Source organism: Pleurodeles waltl, chromosome 2_2 (assembly GCF_031143425.1).
Source record: "Pleurodeles waltl isolate 20211129_DDA chromosome 2_2, aPleWal1.hap1.20221129, whole genome shotgun sequence".
NCBI lineage: Eukaryota > Metazoa > Chordata > Amphibia > Caudata > Salamandridae > Pleurodeles > Pleurodeles waltl.
In genome coordinates this window covers 206045913-206068305 of record NC_090439.1, presented here as the reverse complement: position 1 = coordinate 206068305, position 22393 = coordinate 206045913, and the positions used below count along the sequence as shown (strand labels likewise).

The 22393-nt window shown below is 45.8% G+C and overlaps 1 protein-coding gene across 3 annotated transcripts in view; it reads left to right on the top strand.

Annotated features, from left to right (window-relative positions):
* Positions 1–22393, top strand: part of TRIO (trio Rho guanine nucleotide exchange factor) — a 3522386-nt gene that overhangs the window by 3310804 nt on the left and 189189 nt on the right. For all 3 annotated transcript variants that reach the window (XR_011200906.1, XM_069219639.1, XM_069219640.1), the window contains one exon: positions 279–357. Coding sequence is in view for 2 of the 3 variants with exons in the window: in XM_069219639.1 (XP_069075740.1) it covers positions 279–357 (79 nt within the window). In the remaining variant the exon portion in view is untranslated. Of the gene's footprint in view, positions 1–278; positions 358–22393 lie in introns of those variants that run through there.

Here is a 22393-nt window from a genome sequence, read left to right as displayed (position 1 = left end):
GGTAAGACCAGTGATAAAAATCAGTTATAAAGCATACACACTCAGCATATTAGGACCTCACCACATGTAAGTTAAAGGCATACTCTTTTTATGATTTAAAAGTATCTCATGGAAATGTATATTTGCGCTTTGCATACATATAGAAAATTACTGTGATCTAACATGTACTTCTTTCTATAACGTTTTAAAGGTTCTTGTCAAAATGCTCACAAGTTGAATAAGCAGTCATGTATTTTATTACATTAATGCATTAAGCAAATAACCTCTCTTTTCTGTAGGTCCTGAAATCGAGGGCATCAGGGTAACCTGGAAGGACAACTTTGATTCCATGTACAGTGAAGTAGTTGAGCTTGGAAGGTAACTTTTCATCTTTGATGGTTTTAGTGGCTTAATAATATTTTAAACCCTTAATGAGCTCGGCGTTGATTGTCTCCCTGTCCATCGTTGTTCACACCAGATATGACATTGTGGTTTATAGGAACCACTCCGGCGCGCTGACATTAGTTCTTTTCTTTCCACGTCAGGAAGTGCTGATCCAAAGAGAGCTACCCCCTCAATCACTTTTTGACTATCTTTTTCCGACATTTTGACGAAGATTTTTTGAGTGTTGTGCACCTGCTGCGTGTAGGATGTCATCTAGAAAGCCCGGCTTCAAGCCCCTTGGTTCCTGTCATTGGGCAATGTCTGAGATGGATCTGCACCTGATGTGTCTGTGGTGTCTGTAGTGCGACCACGACCCAAACTCTTGCTCCGATTGTCGGGCCATGCATCCGAAGGCTTTGAGAGAGCGGTTCCTAAAGCTGATGGTGGCCTAATTCTCAACTCCATTCAAGTTGAGACCTCATTTCAGAGCAAAGTACTGGGATCGGTTGCGTTGTTCTCCATCGTCTTCATCCCACTGCAAGTCCTCGGGACGATCGGGTAAGTCGAGGCATAAGAAGAAGTCTAGGAAGTTGAAGAATTCATCAACTTCCCCCTCGTTCATTGGCTGACGAGACCAGGGAGCATCAATGTTCTAGGCCTCCCTCTGCGTAGCCTGCATATGGGCTTACTCCACGTCTCCCCTAGTTTCTGGGAGCTAGAGCAACCCCTGCCCAACCCTGAGTTTTACAAGGCCATGCACCTCATTTATTGGCAGCCGACGCCACTGGAATGCCTGCAGGCCCTGTGCAGTCGGAATGGGCCCCTTCAAGTTCCACAGTGGCAGCTTCGGCGCGAGGGGCACCCAAGGATCCAGTCCTGGATCCTGACTGGCATTTGTCGTACCACCCGACCTGCCACAACGCCGCTCCTGACGCCGACGCTCCTGGCGTCATCTACTCCCAACCCACTGTCACCACTGACTCCAACATGGAGCTAGTTGGGCGTAGTACGATGCAGACTCCGATGCCGGCAAGAGCATTGCCTCCTAGTTTGGATCTTGGCCCTTTTCTATGGGTTAGTGTTTGGAATGGAAGCTGGACCCTTTAGAATACCGACTCGATGAAGAACCTTTGAACTGGCATACAGATTTGGGTGAAGCCAGCGAACTGAATGCTTCTCCAGATAGTCCATAAGCACTTTCTGCTCACCGTGCTCCCCTTTGGCGTTACTAGGGCCCCTTGGGTGTTCACCAAAGTGTTGGTGGTTGTTACAGCTCACCTGCAGAGGTCATGAGTTTAAGTCTTCCCCTCTCTCGACAGCTGGCTATTGAAGGTGAGCTCACGACAGGCTGCTGTCTCCCACCTTAAGACTATGGTCGACCTCCTGCATTCACTGGGTTTCACTATAAATGTGCCAAAGTCACACCTCACTCCCTCTCAGACACTCCCTTTCATCTGAACTGTTCTGGACACAGTGCAATTTCAGGCTTATCCTTCCAAGGTGTGATTCTAGGATATTCAGTCTATGATACTGATGTTTCAGCCTCTATCCTGGATTTTGTGGAATGACTCTGAGGCTGCTGGGCCTCATGGCCTCCTGCATCCTGCTGGTGACACATGCCAAATGGCATATGTGGGCTCTGAAGTGGGACCTGAAGTTCCATTGGGGGCAGCATCAGGGTAATCTCCCTGACAAGGTCCAGATCTCTGTGGGAACTGCAAAAGATCTGCAGTGATGGTTAATGAGCCGCGATTGGGTCAGAAGCAAATCCCTCTCCCTTTCCCAACCAGCAAGGATGTAGTTTGGTCAGTAAGATTAGAGGAGTGTAAGCTTCAGATTTTCCAACAATCAGGCTGGTATATAAATATATTATACGGCAAGCAGGGTGTATGACAGGGAGCTAAGAGGCAGTGGAAAGGGAGAGAAATTCAGATTGATAGGAATACTAGGAGTAAAAACATAATATTATGTGAAATAACCAATATTTTGAAGATTGTCAATACAAAGAGGGAGAAAGTGTGTGTGCATTTCTGTATTTATGTACGTAAACATTCATGGTGAAATCTGACTGATATCTCCCAATACCCAACTGAAAGCACCTGTACCCAATTGTAGGAGGCTGGCCTGGCTTATAGTGGGTACCTTGTGGTACTTATAACTTGTGCCAGGTCCAATTATCCCTTATTAGTAGAATAGAGGTGTCCTTGCAGCTTAGGCTGATAGAAGGTAGCTATAGTAGAGCAGCTTAGGCTGAACTAGGAGACATGCAAAGCTCCTACTATACCACTTATATCATATAGCACTATATCATAAGAAAACACAATACTCAGAGTTACCAAAAATAAAGGTACTTTATTTTAGTGACAATATGCCAAAAGTATCTCAGAGGATATACTCCCTTAGGAGGTAAGTAATATACACAAATTATATGCACACAAACCAAAATCAGGTAAGTAACAGTTAAAAAAGTAGTGCAAACAGTGTAGAATCACAATAGAATGCAATAGGAAGAAATAGACATAGTGGTAACACAAACCATATACTCCAAAAGTGGAATGCGAACCACGAATGGACCCCAGGCCTAGTGTAGTGTGTAGAGGGTCGCTGGGACTGTTAGAAAACACTAAGGGTGTCTAAGATACCCCACCCCAAGACCCTGAAAAGTAGGAGTAAAGTTACCCTACTACCACAGAAAGAAAGTAAAGTCGAGATAGGGGATTCTGCAAGGACAACAACTGACTGCAAAACACTGAAGACGGATTCCTGGACCTGAGGACCTGTAAAGGAAGGGGACCAAGTCCAAGAGTCACGCAAGTGTCCAGGGGGTGCAGGAGCCCACTAAACCCTGGATGAAGGTGCAAAAGGGCTGCCCCGGGTGGAAGAAGCCGAAGACTGCCACAACAGAAGGTGCCAGGAATTTCCCATGGCATGCTGGAGGATGCAGAGTTGTTTCCAAGCAGAAAGACCGCAAACAAGCCTTGCTAGCTGCAAGAGTCGCGGTTGAGGATTTTGGGTGCTGCTAGGGCCCAGGAAGTCGCCCCTTGGAGGAGGAGACAGAGGGGGTGCTCAGCAATACAGAGAGCTCATGCAGAAGCAGGTAGCACCCGCAGAAGCACCTGAACAGGCACTTAGAAGATCTGAGGACAGCGGTCAACTCAGAGTCACAAAGGAGGGTCCCACGACATCAGAGTCCAACTCAGCGAGTTGGGCAATGGAGGACGGAGTGCTGGGGACCTGGACTAGCCTGTGCACAAAGGAAGTCTTGCAAAAGTGCACAGAAGCCCGAGCAGCTGCAGTTTACGCAGTGCACAGGGTTACTGTCTGGCGTGGGGGGCAAGGACTTACCTCCACCAAATTTGGACAGAAGGGCCACTGGACTGTGGGAGACACTTGGACTCAGCTCTTGTGTGCCAGGGACCACGCTTGTCAGGATGAGAGGGGACCCAGAGGACTGGTGATGCAGAAGTTTGGTGCCTGCGTTAGCTGGGGGAAGATTCCGTCGACCCACTAGAGATTTCTTCTTGGCTTCCAGTGCAGGGTAAAGGCAGACAGCCCTCAGAGCATGCACCACCAGGAAGCAGTTGAGAAAGCCGGCAGGATGAGGCGATACAATGTTGCTGGTAGTCTTCTTGCTACTTCGTTGCGGTTATGCAGGCGTCCTGGAGCAGTCAGAGGTCGATCCTTGGCAGAAGTCGAAGAAGGAAGTGCAGAGGAACTCTGGTGAGCTCTTGCTTTCGTTATCTGAGGAATAGCCCACAGGAGATACCCTAAATAGCCCTCATAGGAGGATTGGTTACTGAGAAAGGTAAGCACCTATCAGGAGGGGTCTCTGACGTCACCTGCTGGCACTGGCCACTCAGACCTGTCCATTGTTCCCTCACACCTCTGCATCCAAGATGGCAGAGGTCTGGGACACGCTGAAGGAGCTCTGGGCACCTCCCTTGGGAGGTGCTGGTCAGGGGCATGGTCACTCCCCTTTCATCATCATCACTTTACTTTATTTCGGTAAAAACATACCATAAAAGTACAGAACAAGACAATCCAGAAAATAGCATATAAAAAGAGAAACAAATAAGATTAAAAACGAAGTGTAAAATCAAAAACATTTAAGACACAATAAAACAATGGCTAAGATAATTGCCATGAGTATAAAATTTAAAAAGGGCATGCAACCTCAGCTAAATAATAAATACATTAAACTAGTGGCCATGCACTTATATGTGGCAGCTATACACTATAATACCTGATTCTAATATCTACTACTAAATCTTGTTCTTTAAAATCCCAAGTCTAAAACGCCAAAGGGATTCAAAGAATTTTGCCATGGAGCACACTATTTGTACAGATGAGTCTGACTTGAGTACTCTCAGAGCAGGTAAACAGTTCCTAAAACCCAGTTGTTTACATAAAGGGATAATCCAGAGAGCCCTCTGTTTGCAATATGCAGGACATTGAAAAAGAACATGGGAATCAATCTCTTCGTTCTCGTAGCCCATCGGACATAACTTGGACCTATTAATTGAATTGGGCCATTTATAAGTTAAAAAGCGCAGAGGAAGATACCCTATTCTAAATCTAATGTAGAGGGCACGCGCAAATGGTGAGAGTGCTGCATCCATGAAGAACTCAAACTCATAATGGCATTTAAATTGGAGAAAACTATCAGTCATAGAAGGGGGCGAAACTTCGGTCAATTGCACAGTTTGGACGTTAAGCCAGAATGTGTCCTTCAGGATCTGGACGGCATTTTTAGGGATAGAAGAGGGATCCTTCCAATAAGACCCCAAACCAAGATGATATAAAGACCGTTCAACATAGGCGCATCACTTAATTCTGGTGTTAAAATTGGTGACCACCAAATTGGTCAACCCGCATCTAAACGGAATAAGAGCGGCTAATGACCAGAGACGAATCCAGAACAAGAGTGGCCTTAAGGCGGCGATCTGATTGATTGGGAAGAGATTTAAGTCCATTTGGATGGGAAAAGAAGGGGTACTGGAAGGGACTCTGTGGTATTCTGATCCTCTGCATTCCAGGGTGATGTCAACCCTGACGTGGCTGTGGAATGCTGAGGACGGAGAGTGGAGAGCAGCGAGATCGGTAGTTGGTGGCTACGTGTTATGGCTGAGATTTATTATATTGTTACTTAGCAGCAATAAATAAGTATCCTGTGTTTCCTGTGCCTCGGACTCACCTTCCTTCACTGGCGACGAGGTGGGATTAGAGTTGAAACTCAACATAACCGTGGAAGGAGCGCTTTTCAAAAGATTGGATTCAGCCAGATGACAGCACTTTTGAAACCGGCTTGTTGATGCTATGTTTGATTAGACTTTCAGCTCTCTGGGAAGCTTAACTTTCCCTTCACGCTTCACTGACTATATTGATTCAGGCCTCATTATCTCTTCATGGTTGACTGGCTGGCTGTTTGTTTACATTTAACCCAGTCCTGTGGAGTGTCTCCATGGTAACCAAACAACTCGGACTCTCTCACAGCTGACTCCTGATGAATGTTTTTTTTTTAAGACTGAATGTCATTTATATTTAACCCTTTGCTGGGCTTTCTACCTGTCAATTACAGGTGCATTTTTTTTTCTTCTCTTTTTTCCTTTTCTTCTCAAACATTCGACATTAAGAGAGAAAGAAAATAAACAGTGGGAAACTATACTGAGAAATAAATACTGAGAGACTTCAATGAGTAATATCCTCATATGTTGATGAAACATCCGTGCCGCTGCCCAATTTTCTACGTTGCTAGAATACTATTTTTTTTTTTTTTTGTCGCACTGGATTATACAAAGAACTCTGCCTGCTCTTTCTTCTTGGTGTCCTACGTGCTTCAGTACTGACCTCATTTTTTCTGTACAAAGGATTCTACCCGAGTGCGCCAGTCCTAACTTGCTTCATCATGGATCGTCACCATCTCTGGTTTTAAGGATCTCGCTGAGGTGCACCTTTTTCTTCCCCAAAGTGCACACCTTTCTAGCATGTGACTGCCGCACTTGAACTATTAACTTCAATTGGCGTCTGTTATGTACATTGTGAACCTTTGTAATCTGTTTAGTTGTTAGTACCTCCTGCAACTCGTACATATTTTCCTCATTATGCAGAATGTACCAGCACCTCCATTTTTCCTCTCATCTCCTGGGGAGCCACCCATTAATTGGGCTAAGTGGAAAAATGTTTTTGAACGGTATGCAAAGGTTTGTGGAACCTCCTTGAGTGCTGAAAGGAGAACGGCCCTGTTGCTTCACCGTCTAGGCTCAGAGGAGCAAGCAGTGTTTGATCATTTGCCTGACATTCCTGACAGTGAGGCAATAGATCTTAATGAATATGAAACTTGTATACGCAAGTTGGATATCCATTATCTTCCCAAAGTCAGCACAATTTTTGAGCTTTACTACTGTGGGAAGCGTTTGCAAAGAGAAGGTGAATGCATTCAAAATTATGTTACTGATCTTCGTCGTCTTGCTTCTTCCTGTAAGTTTGGAGTTCTTACAGACGAGAGAATCACAGATCAATTTATGTTGGGGTGTCACATTGAAAAAATACGGGAGGAGCTATGGCTTAGGGATGATCCTCCTCTTGAAGAAGTGCTGGTTATTGCTAAAAAAATCGAACATTCCTTAAAATGTGTAGATGCAATCAAGAGTGATGTTTCCAGTCAGGTGTATGTGGTTACGAAAAACACTGGTAACTCTTTGGGTGTTAAACAGAGATATAGCAAAAGACCTACTAAAGATAAGAGGTGCTTCAGGTGTGACAGGTTGGGCCACTTTGCAAATGATAAGAGCTGTCCTGCTATTAATGCGACATGTACTTTTTGTAAGAAACGGGGTCACTTCTTCTCAGTTTGCAAGCTAAGAAAGTCTAAGCAATAGGTATATGAAATTAACACCCAAGATGGTGGAGAAGTGTCCCCTACGGATTTCGACTGTGGGCAAATTATCTTGCAAATAGAAACTGGCAAATGTGTTGGTCCCCTGGATTTCATTCAGGTTGAGGGCAAAAGAACCAAAGTTTTATTTGATTCTGGTGCCAAAATCACGATTATTTCTAATGATTTTTTCCACCTTCGGCTAAAAGACACGGTTGTGTTACTAAAGCCTGATATTAAACCACGCGCCTATGGAGGTGAGCTTATACCATTACATGGTTACTTCATAGGCTCAATTGAATATAAGGATAGCCACATCTCCGGTAAGATTTATGTGTCAAAGAAGGGTGATAGCATTATTAGTTGGTGGCACCAAAGAGATTTAGGAAATATGTTAGATCCTACTCTGGATAATCCCATTGTGTTGAAAGAATTAACCCCTGTAAACGCAGTTACACAGCAAACAGATTTGGACTTACAACAAGCCCTACGTTCTGAATTCCCCAAGGTTTTCAAATGTGAACTGGGTTGCTTAAAGGGTTATAAACACAAAATTAAAATTTGTCCAGGTTCTGTGCTGGTTTGTAGCAAGGTAAGGAGTATTCCAGTGAACTTAGGAGAAGAGGTTCAGACGGAACTACACAAACTCAGATATCAGGGTATTATTGAGGAAGTGGAAGCTACCGATTGGTTGGCCCCTGTGGTTACTGCTAGAAAACCCAATGGATCTCTTAGATTATGCATTGACCTTAGACAGCTCAATAAGTGTGTAGTGGTTGACAAGTACCTTCTACCCAATATTTCTCAACTGCTCATGATGTTGGGGAATGCCAAGGTATTCACCACCATTGACTTGGCATCTGCCTATCATCAGATTCAACTTGATGAAGAGTCTATGGATCTCACTGCCTTCATCACCCCATATTGAGTATCTCTAAGACAAAGGAGAGACTACGGGCTAGCTATTGGTGGCCAGGTATGGATGCCCAAATTGAACGCCTGGTAAGAGAATGTATGCATTGTGCCATAAGTGAGAAGAGCAGTAAGCCCAAAGTCCAACCAATGGTGATAAGAGATCGCCCGGACAAACCATGGGAAGATATTGCTTTGGACGTTTTAGAGCACATACATAATGGCGGGCAAGAAATCTACGTCATTGTTGTAATAGACATGTTTTCACGTTGGCCAGAAATCTGTTTCTCCAGAGGAATTGAAACTGGACAAGTTGTAAAGTTTTTTAAAGATCTGTTCATGAGGGAGGGCATTCCTGAGACATTACTTACTGATAATGGGGTGCAGCTAATCTCTAAAGAAATGGAGTTGTTTCTTGCTGAGTGTGACATACATCACAAGAAGTGCGCCCTATATCATCCAGAATCCAATGGAATGATTGAGAGGTTCAATAGAGTGCTGAAGGAGACAATTTCCTTGGCAAAGGGTAGTGGTAGGGGTTGGCAAGATGAGGTTATCAAAAGAGTAGGCGTATACAGATTCACACCTCATACTACCACAGGTTTTTCACCGTTTGAGTTGTTTAGGGGTAGACACCTCAATACTATGCTTGAGCCATTGTGGGTTAACGTGTTCTTGGGAAATGAAAATTTAACTGTTGATGATAATATCAGAAAGGCAAGAGAAAATGTCAAAGCGAATAATCGCAAGATTTATTTTGATCATAAACATTCTGTTAAAGTGACCAAGGTAAATGTGGGGGATTGGGTCATGATTAAGCGTCCAGGTTTTCAGTCTGGTGGCAACAAGCTATCTAAACCAATGAAAGTCATTAAAATCTTCAACAATGATATCAGAATGGATGATCACCGTGTATGGAATCTTAACCGTGTGGTTCCATATAGAGGAAAGGAGATGCGTGATGCAGAAGATGCAGAAGAGAATGACAACTCAAGTTTGGGAAAAGACAACGGCTCCACTGATGACTTCTTAAGGAGATCTGATCGGAAAACGCAAAGGCCTGTTTATCTAAAGGACTACATGTAACTTGTTTTTTTTATTTACTTTGTACCCTCATTTGTCATCATCCTTATGTATATAATTTGTGTAGTTTATAAAGGGGGGGGTGGTATTCTGATCCTTTGCATTCCAGGGTGATGTCAACCCTGACGTGGCTGTGGAATGCTGAGGGAGGACGGAGAGTGAAGAGCAGCGAGAGAGGTAGCTGGTGGCGCTGTGTTATGGCTGAGCTTTATTATATTGTTACTTAGCAGCAATAAAAAAGTATCCTGTGTTTCCTGTGCCTCAGACTCACCTTCCTTCAGACTCTTAACAAAATCTTTAAAAACAGGTTTTCTGCCCTTACCAAGTCCTCCAGATTACAATGGCCTCATAGATCAGCACCATACAAGCCCCCCCCACCCAAACACCCCCCCCCCCACCACCCATCTTGAGATTTATATATTTCTAGAGTAGGAGTCAGCGCAAATCTGGGGGATCTGGATGAGAATCTCACAATGCCACCTGCCCTTTGTTTCAGACACGTCACTGATTTCTGGAGGTGGGCATGCCAGTTGTGTGAATCTTCTAATTTAACACCTATATAATCAAAGGTGCCCACTCTTTACAGTATGGCACCCTCTAAGCGAACAGGTCTTCTCATCTTGTGCTTTTTGTCTCCAAACACTATGTATTTCGTTTTTAATGAGTTAATTTCCAAGCCATGGTGTAGGAGGCTGGCCTGGCTTGTAGTGGGTACCAGAGGTACTTACACCTTGAGCCAGGTCCAGTTATCCCTTATTAGTGTAGAAGAGGTGTTTCTAGCAGCTAAGGCTGATAGAAGGTAGCTATGGCAAAGCAGCTTAGGCTGAACTAGGAGACATGTAAAGCTCCTACTATACCACTGGTGTCATATGCACAATGTCATAAGAAAACACAATACACAGATATACTAAAAATAAAGGTACTTTATTTTTATGACAATATGCCAAAAGTATCTCAGTGAGTATCCTCAGTATGAGGATGAGAAATATACACAAGATATATGTACACAAACCAAAATGATGCAGATAATAGCAAAAGGAAGTAATGCAAGCAATGTAAAGTTACAGTATATTGCAATAGGAGCACATAGGCATAGGGGCAACACAAACCATATACTCCAAATGCGAACCACGAATGGACCCCAAACCTATGTGAGCTTGTAGAGGGTTGCTGGGACTGTAAGAAAACAGTGAGGGTTAGAAAAATAGCCCACCCCAAGACCCTGAAAGGTAGGTGTAAAGTGCACCTACTACCCCCAGAGAGCACAGAAGTTGTTATAGGGGGATTCTGCAAGGAAAACCAACACCAGCAATGCAACAACAGTGGATTTCCGGACCTGAGTACCTGTAAGACAAGGGGACCAAGTCCAAGAGTCGCGACAGTGTCGAGAGTGGGCGGGAGCCCAGGAAATGCCAGCTGAGGGTGCAAGGAAGCTGCCACCGGATGGAAGAAGCTTGGTGTTTTGCAAGAACGAAGAGGACTAGGAACTTCCCCTTTGGAGGATGGATGTTCCACGTCGTGAAGAAGCTTGCAGAGGTGTTCCCACGCAGAAAGACCGCAAACAAGCCTTGCTAGCTGCAAGGGTCGCGGTTAGGATTTTTGAATGCTGCTGTGGCCCAGGAGGGACCAGGATGTCTCCACTTGGATGAGGAGATAGAGGGGGCACCCAGCAAGTCAGGGAGCCCTCACAGAAGCAGGCAGCACCCGCAGAAGTACCTGAACAGGCACTTGGAAGAAGAGTGAACCAGAGTCCATGCAAAGTCACAAAAGGGAGTCCCACGACGCCGGAGGACAACTCAGAAGGTTGTGCACTGCAGGTTAGAGTGTCGGGGACCCAGGCTTGGGTGTGCATGAAGGAAATTCTGGAAGAGTGCACAGGAGCCGGATCAGCTGCAAATCACGCGGTACCCAGCAATGCAGTATAGCCAGGGGAGGCAAGGACTTACGTCCACCAAACTTGGACTGAAGAGTCACTGGTCTGTGGGAGTCACTTGGACAGAGTTGCTGAGTTCCAGGGACCATGCTCGTCGTGCTGAGAGGGGACCCAGAGGACTGGTGATGCAGTCTTTTGGTGCCTGCGGTTGCAGGGGGAAGATTCCGTCGACCCACGGGAGATTTCTTCAGAGCTCCTGGTGCAGGGAGGAGGCAGGCTACCCCCAGAGCATGCACCACCTGGAAACAGTCGAGAAAGCCGGCAGGATGAAGCGATACAAGGTTGCTAGTAGTCATCTGATAGAGACTTCTAGCTGCAGCTTCCTTACCTTAGAATTCCCTGGCATCAGCTTCGAATCCGGAGTTTTTCTGAGCAGTACCCTGCGCGCGCGCCGTTGGGTGGCGTCGTTCGGATCCACTTGCGTCGACTAGCTCTGCGTGCGTTGACCAGCTCCGCGTCCGTCGTCAGCGTCGTTGGAGCCGTCTATGACATCACGGTTGTCTATATAGACGCCGTCCCAGCGCGCACGTCAGTTCTTTTCCTTTCGTGCCAGTTAAGCGCAGTTTTTGGAAAGAGCTACCCCGCTTCGACGGTTTGTCAACACTTTTTTTACTGTTTGGAGTCATGTCTTCGAGAAAGACAGGATTCAAGCCATGTGGTGCGTGTCATCACACCATGTCGGTGACGGATCCGCACCAAGTCTGTCTTTGGTGCCTAGACAAGGACCACGATTCCACCTCGTGCTCCGACTGTCGGGCCATGGCGCCGAAGGCCTTGAGGGAGAGATCCCTTAAGCTTCTTGCGGCCCGACATTCGTCTTCGGCCGGCGCGACTCCGCAGAGGTTGCGGTCCTGCACTAGGAGGAGGTCGCGGCACCGCTCCCGGAGCCCCAAGTCCTCTTCCTCGCATTCGAGGTCTTCCGAAGGTAAGAGGCACAAGAAGAAGAAGAAGTCCAAGCGGACTTCGTCTTCGCCACGCCCGTCGGCCGAAGAGGCGTCTAGGGAACGTCGACGTTCCGAGCGCAGTTCAGCGGAGCCGTCGCCAGGGTCGACTCTGTGTCTCCCCCCCCCCCCCTTTTCGAGAACTGGATCAACCCACGCTCAAATAAAAGAGTTTTACGAGGTCATGCGTCTCGTTTTTGAGTGGGCTGTACTCTTGGGTGGGTCTTCGGGACCCGTGGGGTCAGCAGGGGCCCCTTCGGATTCGACGCCGGCGGCTTGGGCCTCGCTGCCGTTGGGGACCCCAGGATCTGATACCGGATCCGGACCGGCGCCGGTTTCTCACAGTCGGCCTCCTTCGGCGCCGGGTCCGACGTCGACGATTCCGCCGCCGGCGCCCACCGGTGGTAGCCCCATCCTTATTCTGGATGATCCGGAGCAACGTCGTGCGACGTCGACTCCGACTTCGACTGAGCCACTTCGGCCCAGATCATTGTCTGAGTATTATTTGGAACAGCCAGAAGCAGGAGAGGAATGGGAGGGGTCTGAGGTGTCAACACCAGAACAGTACGCGCTCTATTGGCGACAAAAATGCAAAAACCCAGCACTCTCAAAACAACGTGATTTATGCATTGTGCTGATATGTTGTGTTTTAACCTTTTGCATTGCAGAGTTCAATCCTAAAAATGTATTTTTAATATGTTTACAAATACTGTTTCTTTGCAATGTATTGCTGCAGGTTTTCAGAGTGTGTTAGGGTGTGGCCCTTTTCCAGAGACTTTCCCTGCAACATGCCTGGGTGTGGTTCTAGGCTTGGCCAAGACTATATACCATTTGAACCATTTATTTAATTGTTGTTAGCCTATCCGGCCATAACAATAATCACACAATAAATATCAATCCATCACACTCGGTAAAAATCACATTAATAAAACATCTCAGTAGAAAAGGAAACTGTGCTTAAGTTATTGATTTAACATGTGCCGAAATGTGTCCGATATACCCTACATTATCATAAAACATAATATATAACCATAATTTACATAAAAACTTAACTTATTCTAAAAAACGTTATAAATCTAATATTTAAATATCTTGTTCTGGCACAAATCATTTGGGACCTTGCAGTGTCTGCCAAACGTTTAATGGAAGCCCGAGGCCTAACCCAGTTTTACACCACCCTGCACCGATTTCCCAAGCTGGATAGCTATGGGATGACATAAGCGATTATGCCTGTGCCAACTGTGGGTGCATTGATGAACGTAACTTCCATGCTTCCAAGATATAAGTTGAAACCTTTGTCACGATGTGTTTCTCGTCTGATCGCATACATAACACTTCCGCCTCCTTGCACTTCCTAACTCCGTAAGATCTGAAAAGTGGGCGTAAATACAATTTGCGGAGTTTGAGCGTAAAGTGACATAATAAAAGGAAGTGGGAAAGTGTTTCTGGGCCACCATGAAGACATGGACAACATTCTAATCTACCCAGAGGAACGGGTTGCCATCTGTTTACCACCGCCGTCACAGGTAGTGTGCCCATACGGAATTTAAAATAGAGAACCCTTTTTTCCTCCGGAAAAATATTGTCTATGAATATTGCTGGTTTAAGTTCTTGGTTAAAAAAAATGTAGCGCTTAAATAAAGGGCTAGGTGACTCACACATAATCTCAGTCGTTTGCTCCCAATATGCCTTTTTTATGACAGCTAAACTAGGCCTTCTGATTTTTTCTGGATGGAGCCAGAGGTCTCCCTGGCCGATAGCAGCCAGGGTAGTTGAGATATGTTTGAACCAGGGCAATTTCCGATGGCTTTGTAGCTTCATGATGTCCTTAAGTACGTCTCTATATGGTTTAAGTTCCTCTTTTGACCAAACACGGATCCAGTATCTTACTGGAGCCAGAGCAAAGTAGTCCTCAACCTTTCTCATTTGAAGATCAAGTCTTATTGCATTCATTGGTGTAGCATTGCCTAAGCAAAGTAATCGGCGTAAAAATTTATTCTCGGTTACTTGTATTGATGGCGTCTTTCTGAATCCCCAGATCTCTGCGCTGTAAAGTGCTGCAGCTCTTGCTTTTGTTTTATATGCAAGCAGTGCAGAACTCACAGAATGGTTGCCTGTAGCTTTTGCAAATCTGAGTACTGCTCTAGCTTGTTGGGCCAAGGAAATACTACTTTTATAGATTTGTGGTTTCCATGTCTGTTTTTCGTCTAATCTGCAACCCAGGTAATCATAAGTAGCCACTCGGGCCAAAGGCTTGTTGTTTGCCGTAAAAGTCGATTGCATCGTCTGTTTTTGGTTAAGAATCATAAACTTTGTTTTCCCCTCGTTGATTACCATGCTCCTTGAGGTACAAAATGATTCGAAACCCCTGAGTAGTCGATGCATTGCTATCTCCGTTCTTGCTAGTAGTACAGCGTCATCAGCAAAGAGCAGGATAGGTATGCTTTCATTGGCTAGTTTTGGCACATCCAGATTTAATTCCCTCAGGACTTGACTTACTTCATTTATATAACAATTAAATAAGGTTGGGGCCAAAACACAGCCTTGTTTTACACCTCGCTCGATTGGAATTTCTGCCGTATAATCATTTCTCGTGGTGTATCTGACCCTGGTAGTATTTCCTGTATGCAATAGAATTAACAGCCTTAAAACTTTTCCTTGTATGCCCATTTCCGACAATAATTGCCATAGAGTTTGGCGATTTACGCTGTCAAAGGCTGTTTGAAGATCCACAAAGACCAGATATAATGGACAATCTTTAAGGGTGGCATATTTAGCGCAGATCATGTTTAGCTTAAAAAGTTGATCTGTTGTACTTTGGCCTCTCCTAAAACCAGCTTGGTGTGTTGATATTAGATCTCCATCCTCTAACCATTGGTCTAGGCGCGACTGAATCATTTTGGCAAAAATCTTTCCAACACTATCAAGCAGTGAAATAGGCCTGTAATTGCTCACCATATCCCGAGGCCCTTTTTTGTGAATTGGAACAATTATTGATTTCTTCCAAGAGGTAGGGATTACCTCGTGGTGCCAAACACTGTTAAATAGACGGGCTAGAGCAGGTAACCATAACGCTAGCTGGTTACGGTAAGCGTCTAAAGGAATGCCGTCTGGGCCTGCGGCCTTATGCGGCTTTTGGAGGAGGATAACTTGTTTAATCTCTTTCTCACTGAATTCCGGTATTAGCTCCATTACACATGGAATGGCATAGGCTACCTGCATGGAATTTGTGCTGGGGAATTCGTTAGGGACTAATTCATTCTGGGTTTCATTTGCTAATCTAGCAAGCCAATTTGAAGATACTGCATAAGTCTTTTGAGGTGGAAATACCTTAGTTGATCTTTGATTTCTGCCTACCAGCCCTTGAGTGAGAGTGTTTGAGTTATTGGTGCTCCCGGATGCCGTCTTGGCCACTTCCTGGTACAAGGCGGTAAAATGCTTTACCTAAAGTTGTGGGTTGATATTCAGTTCTAGATTTTTCGAAGGACCTTCGCATCCCCACCTGACTATCTCCCAAAACTTTTTGCAGTTCCCTGCCGATATTGCCTGCAGTAGAATTTTCCAGAGTTTATGTGGGAATATCTTCCTTTTGTATCTCAGTAATTTTTTGTACTGTTGCCTGCATTCATGAAAATATTGCTCATTGAAGTCGTTCAAATGCCGGTTCTTTAGTGCTTGTGATAAGGTCTTTTTTAGCTTCAAACACTCTTCATCGAACCAGCCCTCCATCATTTTAGGATTAATTTGAAGATGCTTGGTCTTTTCCTTTTTTGTTTGTACTAGCAAATTATTAAAATTATGAAGGAGGGGTGAGGCTTCGTTAACTGGTAGGTTTAAAAACGTGCTAAGTGATAGGAACCAGGTTTGACTAGGTGCACTCATATAAGGTTCGTCCTCATTTGACCTTAATATGTTTTTCCTGTTTGGTCTCATGGTTATTGTTAAGCTATTTCCATTGAATGGAGACTCAGCCTTCCTTGGGCTCATGTCCGGATGGACTATCTCCATTAGCAGTGGGTCGTGATCACTCTCAATCCTGTCCCTTATTTCCATATCGATGACATAATGCCAGGCTTCGATGTTTATTGCCATGTAGTCGATTATACTTTGCCTTTTTCCAGTTCGAAAGGTAGATTTAAAAGTTCTATCTGAATTTGTTCTTCCATTTAATGTGCGGATTCCTCCTTCTATTAATGCTTCAAAGATTAGTTCTCCTTTCTTGGAGTCTTTACAACGTTGGGTGAGAGGCGTTGGAATATTCCAAGCATGGTCCTCCTCTACTACTTGTTCATCCCAGAGGATAGAATGAGGTTTAGTGTTGAAATCACCGCATATCAGTAGAACTGTTTTACAAGACTGAGGAGAGCGGTTGTTCGTGTGACCTAGTGCTGGGTTCCTCCAACCCTTAGTTCTTTTGTTTAGGATATGTTCCTTAAGGAGCCGCACACCTGGCATGACTTGAACCCGGCTGATAGGAGGGAAATACACGTTTACTATTTCGAGTGACCACTCCTCATATTTTACTGCAAGCGTCTGGATTTCCTTGCTTAATACAGCATGAGTTACTACGGAGTTTCCCAGTAGTGAAGTTCTGATCCAAATGATCAGACCTCCCGATGGTCTTCCTTTTTTTTGCTTGATAGCGGGTGAGTGGAAAGTGGAGAACCCATCTAGGTCAATAGCATGAATAGACCAAGTTTCTTGGAAACAGCTGATGTCTTGTTTTTTAATGAATTCAACCCAGTCCTTATCTTCCATTTTGTTTTTTAGGCCTGCAATGTTCCAGCTTAGAATTTTTAATCTGGGACTAGTTTTATCTTTTGTGTTCAAGCCGTCCATTTTTTGCTACAAGCTTCTAGATGGTTGCTCTTCGCGATTCTGTGACTGTTGAGGATTGCCCCTGCTGTTTCTAGGGGAATTAGCCAACAGGCAGAACCTCATATTACTCAGATTTATTCGTTCAGGGAGCCCCAAGTCCTCTTCAGATATAAAGAGAGTCAGCCCAACTCCCAATGCTCACTATTCAGAGGTACCGGTGCAGAGCAGCAGCTTCTTCCTGAGCTCCTGTCCCAGCGGCCTATTTGGATCTTCCAGTCTTCTGCCCTCATCATTCATTTGGTGATCATTGTTTCAAGCGGTAAGACGGTGGTTGGTCATTTCCCAACACCGTTATTGAGACTTTTCATATTTCTGGTTTTAATTCTTCAAAGAATAACAGATTACTTGCGCTCTGCCATTTTTTGACAGTTTTATGATGGTTTGCAAATAGGCAGGACCCACAAGTTATTCCATAAAGGTTTTGACTTCGTTATTCATTGCGTGCTGCCATTTCTTGACAATTACGTGGTGGCTTTACAATCGGCAAGACGCGCAATTCGTTTTCTGGTGTTTGGACATTGTTGTCCATTGCGCTCTGATATTTCTTGACATTTACATGATGTTTTGTGAGTTGGTAAGACGCGCAACTCGTTTCATTAGCATTTAACTTAGTTGTTCCTTACGCGCTACCATTTCTTAACAATTACATGGTGGCTTGAGAATCGGCAAAACAAGCTCGATGTGTTTCATTGTACTTTAATCTTGTTATTTATTGTGAGCTGTTAATCCTTGACATTTATATTGTGTTTTACAAATCGGCAAGACGCGCGATTCGATTGATGAGGATTTGACTTTGATATTTATTGTGTTACCATTGCTTGCTATTTTACATGGTAACACTAAAATTGGCAAGATGCACAATTCTTTCCTCGAGTTTAGATCATGTTGTTTTATTGTATGCTACTATTTTAAGATATTTATTATGTAATGTTTGAGTTGACATGTTATGTGATTTGTTTCCTGAATCCATACTGCGTTATTCATGGTGCACAATCCTTTTAATGGTTTTGCTATATATATATATATATAAATATATATATCTGTAATATTCGCAGTTTGTGTTGAAACATTTTAAGAGTACACAGAAGGCCATAACTTCTAGATACAATATTTGTTGGTCCTATTATACATTCTCAAAACAGGGGTTTATATGACTGGTTTAAAAGTTAGTCAGAATGTTTTTCCTGATTCTCTTTGTAAAGGAAAGTACTTGAATAAGAAAGTTTTCGTTTAATTCATCCTGATTCCTCTACAGGTATCCAGCCATCTTGAAACTTAGTCATTTTAAAACTTAACTCTTAGATTGTTCATGTTTTCAGAGTGACTAGGCTTAGAATCATTGTTTAGTATTGATTGCAGGAGATATAATTTTCATATTGTGTGTTCTAACCTTTTTCTTACTACAGGTCTCCTTCCCAGCCGCTCCCTTCCTAATTCCCTCTTCCCCTCTTGAACTCTCTCAGTCTCTGTGATTTATCTATCAGAGTCTTGGAGCTGTTCAGTGGTGGACGTGTTGGGACCTTGCACAGGCCCGAGGATCTGGTGACTCTGACATGAGGACCCTTTGGAAACTGGATTGCAACAGGACTGGTATGAGGATCTAGGGGAGGCCAGTGGACTAGACACGTCTCCAGATACTGGTGTGCTCTCTCCTCCTAATGTGGCTACGGAGGAGGGTGCTTCTTTAGTTATTGTGGTGCGTAGGGCAGCTGAGGTCTTGGACCTAGATTTGCCTACGGTACCAGGCAGGACGAATATCCTGACAGAAGTGCTTCAGCCGGGGGTGTCAACATCGAGCCGTTGTTGCCCTTCAATGAGGCTCTTACAGATGTCCTTCTGGGTACGTGGTCCAAACGCAGCACAGGGGCTCCTGTGAATAGGACGGTGGGCTGCCGCCATAGACCTGCTCCCAGCGACCCTATTTTCCTGACTCAACACCCCACTCCTGAGAGCTTGCTTGTCTAAGCCTCTACTTCCCATGGTGCCTTCCTTTCCGCTTCCCCGGATAGGGAATCCAAGAGGCTGGATCAGCTTGGGAAGAAGATGTTTTCTTCCACCAGCCTGGCATTGAGGTCCGTAAACACCTCTTGCCTATTGGGCCTCTTTTCCCATACTTTATGGGATACGGTGGCACAAGTGCTGCCCAAGGTCCCGGAGGGTGTACGGGACACTCTCACCCAGGCTGTCAAGGATGGGAGAGATGCAGCCAAGTTTACGATCCGGTGTGGCTTGGACACGACCGACTCGCTGAGCAGAGCTATTTCATCGTTGTGGCCCTACGTCGCCACGCCTGGCTACGTTCTACTGGTTTTTCAGGGGATGTCCAGTCTAGCTTGATGCCCTTTGATGGCTCTCGCCTTTTTGGCGAAAAGGCAGACTCCATGCTTGAGAGGTTCAAGGATTCTCGGGCCACGGCCAGATCCTTGGGCATTTCAGCGCCGGCATGACAGTAGTCTGTCTTTCGCCCCTTTCGAAGCTTCGGAAGGGGTGTGGTACCGCGCCAGCCACAGTTTAGCCACCGTCCTCAGGCTTCACAGCATCCCGGAAGAGGACGTGGTCGTGGTACCATCAGACCCAGAGGGTCTGGCCAGAGGTCGTCCGCCACACAGCCCCCCTCCACTGCGCCCAAGCCCTCCTAGTGTGGTTCTGCGGGATCATGTCCGTCCAGTTGGAGGTAGGATTCGTTTTCATCTCCCTCACTGGCTTTCCATCACCACGGACAAGTGGGTCCTGCAGATCATACGGAAGGGCTACTCCCTTCCCTTTCAGTCTTTCCCTCCTTCTATTCCTCCGACAAAGGAATGGCTGATGGAGGACCATCTAGCTTTGCTCCGCATGGAAGTTACAGCTCTCTTGGCCAAGGGAGCCATAGGAAGAGTCCCGATATCAAAAGTAGGCAGCGGTTGTTATTCCCGCTACTTTCTGATTCCCAAAAAGAACAAAGGCCTTCGCCCTATTTTGGATTTAAGGAACGTCAATCTCTTCCTCAAGAAGGAGAAATTCAAGATGCTCATTCTTGCTCAGGTTTTGTCTGCCCTAGACCAAGGAGACTGGATGGTAGCGTTGGATTTGCAGGATGCATATTTCCATATTCCTATCCTGTCAGCCCACAGGCGTTACCTGCGGTTCAAGGTGGGCCACAAGCACTTTCAGTTTACCGTGCTTCCTTTTGGCCCCACCAGTGTCCCTTGGGTGTTCACAAAGGTGATGGCGGTGGTGGCAGCTCATTTGCGCAGGTCAGGGATCTCAGTCTTCCCCTACCTAGACGATTGGCTGTTGAAGGATCCTACGCCCCTGGCTCTCGTCACCCACTTCCAGACGACGGCAGACCTCTTGCATTCGCTGGGGTTCACTATAAATGTGCTGAAGTCACACCTGACTCCCTCTCAGAAGCTCACTTTCATCGGAGCTGTTCTGGACACAGTGCAGTATCGGGTTTATCCTCCCGATCAGCGGCTTCAGGATATTCAGGTTATGATTCCGATGTTTCGGCCTCTATCCTGGATCTCGGTGAGACAGACTCTGAGGCTGCTGGGACTCATGGCTTCCTGCATCCTGTTGGTCAAGCATGCCAGATGGCGCATGAGGGCTCTGCAGTGGGACCTGAAGTTCCAATGGGCACAGCATCAGGGAAATCTTACCGACGTGGTTCAGATCTCGGAGAGGACTGCGAAAGATCTGCAGTGGTGGTTAGTGAACTGCGAGTGGGTCAAGGGCAGACCTCTCTCCCTTCCCCAACCAGATCTAACGGTAGTGACAGATGCATCACTTCTGGGATGGGGGCGGCCATCTGGGGGAGGTGGAGATCAGAGGTCACTGGTCTCCGGCGGAATCCGGGCTCCACATCAACTTGTTGGAGCTTCGGGCAATCCGGCTAGCATTAAAAGCATTTCTTCCTGTTGTGAAAGGGAAGGTGGTGTAGGTGTTCACAGACAACACTACTGCAATGTGGTACTGCAACAAGCAGGGCGGTGTGGGGTCGTGGACCCTTTGTCAAGAGGCTTTACGTCTCTGGACATGGCTGGAACAGCAGGGTATGACCCTGGTGGTTCAACATCTGGCATGTTCTCTGAACGCCAGAGCAGACTAACTCAGCCGAAAATGCTTATAGGATCACGAATGGTGTCTCCATCCGGAGATGGCGCAAGGACTCTTTCAGCAGTGGGGAGAGCCTTGGTTAGATCTGTTCGCCTCCGCAGAGAACGCGCAATGTCAGCAGTTTTGCGCGTTGGAGTTTCCAAGGGGGCTATCGCTAGGCGACGCTTTTCGTCGCAAGTGGAGTTCAGGCTTCCTGTTTGCTTTTCCGCCTATACCACTTCTGCCCAGAGTTCTCAAGAAAATCAAGAGTTTGGTATCCAGAGCTTCTCAAAATGAGCATCGGTCCTCCAATCAGGCTGCCTCTTCTGGAGGATCTTCTGTCGCAGCAGCAGGGGAAGGTTCGCCACCCGAACCTGTCAACTCTGCGCCTTCATGCGTGGAGATTGAGCGGCGACAGTTGATGGTTTATGACCTCCCTCCCGAGGTCTGTGATGTCATTCTGGCAGCCAGACGTCCCTCTACTAAGTCGATCTACGCCTGCCGTTGGAAACGCTTTATTTCATATTGTTCAGAGAGGTCTATTGATCCTCTTTCTTCTTCTCTGTCTAACATCCTTTTGTTTATTTTGTCTCTCGCCCAGCAGGGTTCCTCTTTTGGGACTCTCAAGGGCTATCTTACAGCCTTATCGGCTTTTCTTCAGTTGCCCGATCAACCATCTCTGCTTAAATCATCTATAGTACAGAGGTTTTTGAAAGGGCTTGTACATCTATTCCCGTCTGTGCCTTTCGTTATGCCCCAGTGGGATCTTAATTTGGTTCTTACCTTCCTTATGTGTGCTCCCTTTGAGCCCTTGCATAATTTTCCTCTTCGGCTGCTCACTATTAAGACAGCCTTTTTGGTGGCAATTACATCTGCCAGAAGAGTTAGTGAGTTACAGGCTTTGTCATCAAAACCGCCGTATCTCACAATCTTTCCTGAAAAAGTAGTTCTCAGAACTCGTTCATCTTTCCTCCCCAAGGTGGTGACCCCTTTCCATCTGGGTCAAAATATCAACCTGCCCACCTTCTTTGCACCACCTCATCCCTCTAAGGAAGAGGAGCGTCTCCATCAGCTGGACCCAAAAAGAGTGTTATCATTTTACCTTGACCGCACTAAAGAGTTCCGGGTGGCCGACGACTCTTTGTGGTGCGAAGAAGGGTCGGGCAGTGCAGAAACGATCCATTTTGCGCTGGGTCGTTCTCTGTAGAAAAATATGCCACGCTTTGGCAAAGAAGCAGCCTCCTGAGGGCTTGAGAGCTCATTCTACTAGGGGGAAATCTGCTACCGCTGCGTTAGCACGTGGCGTACCAGTGGTGGATATCTGTCAGGCTG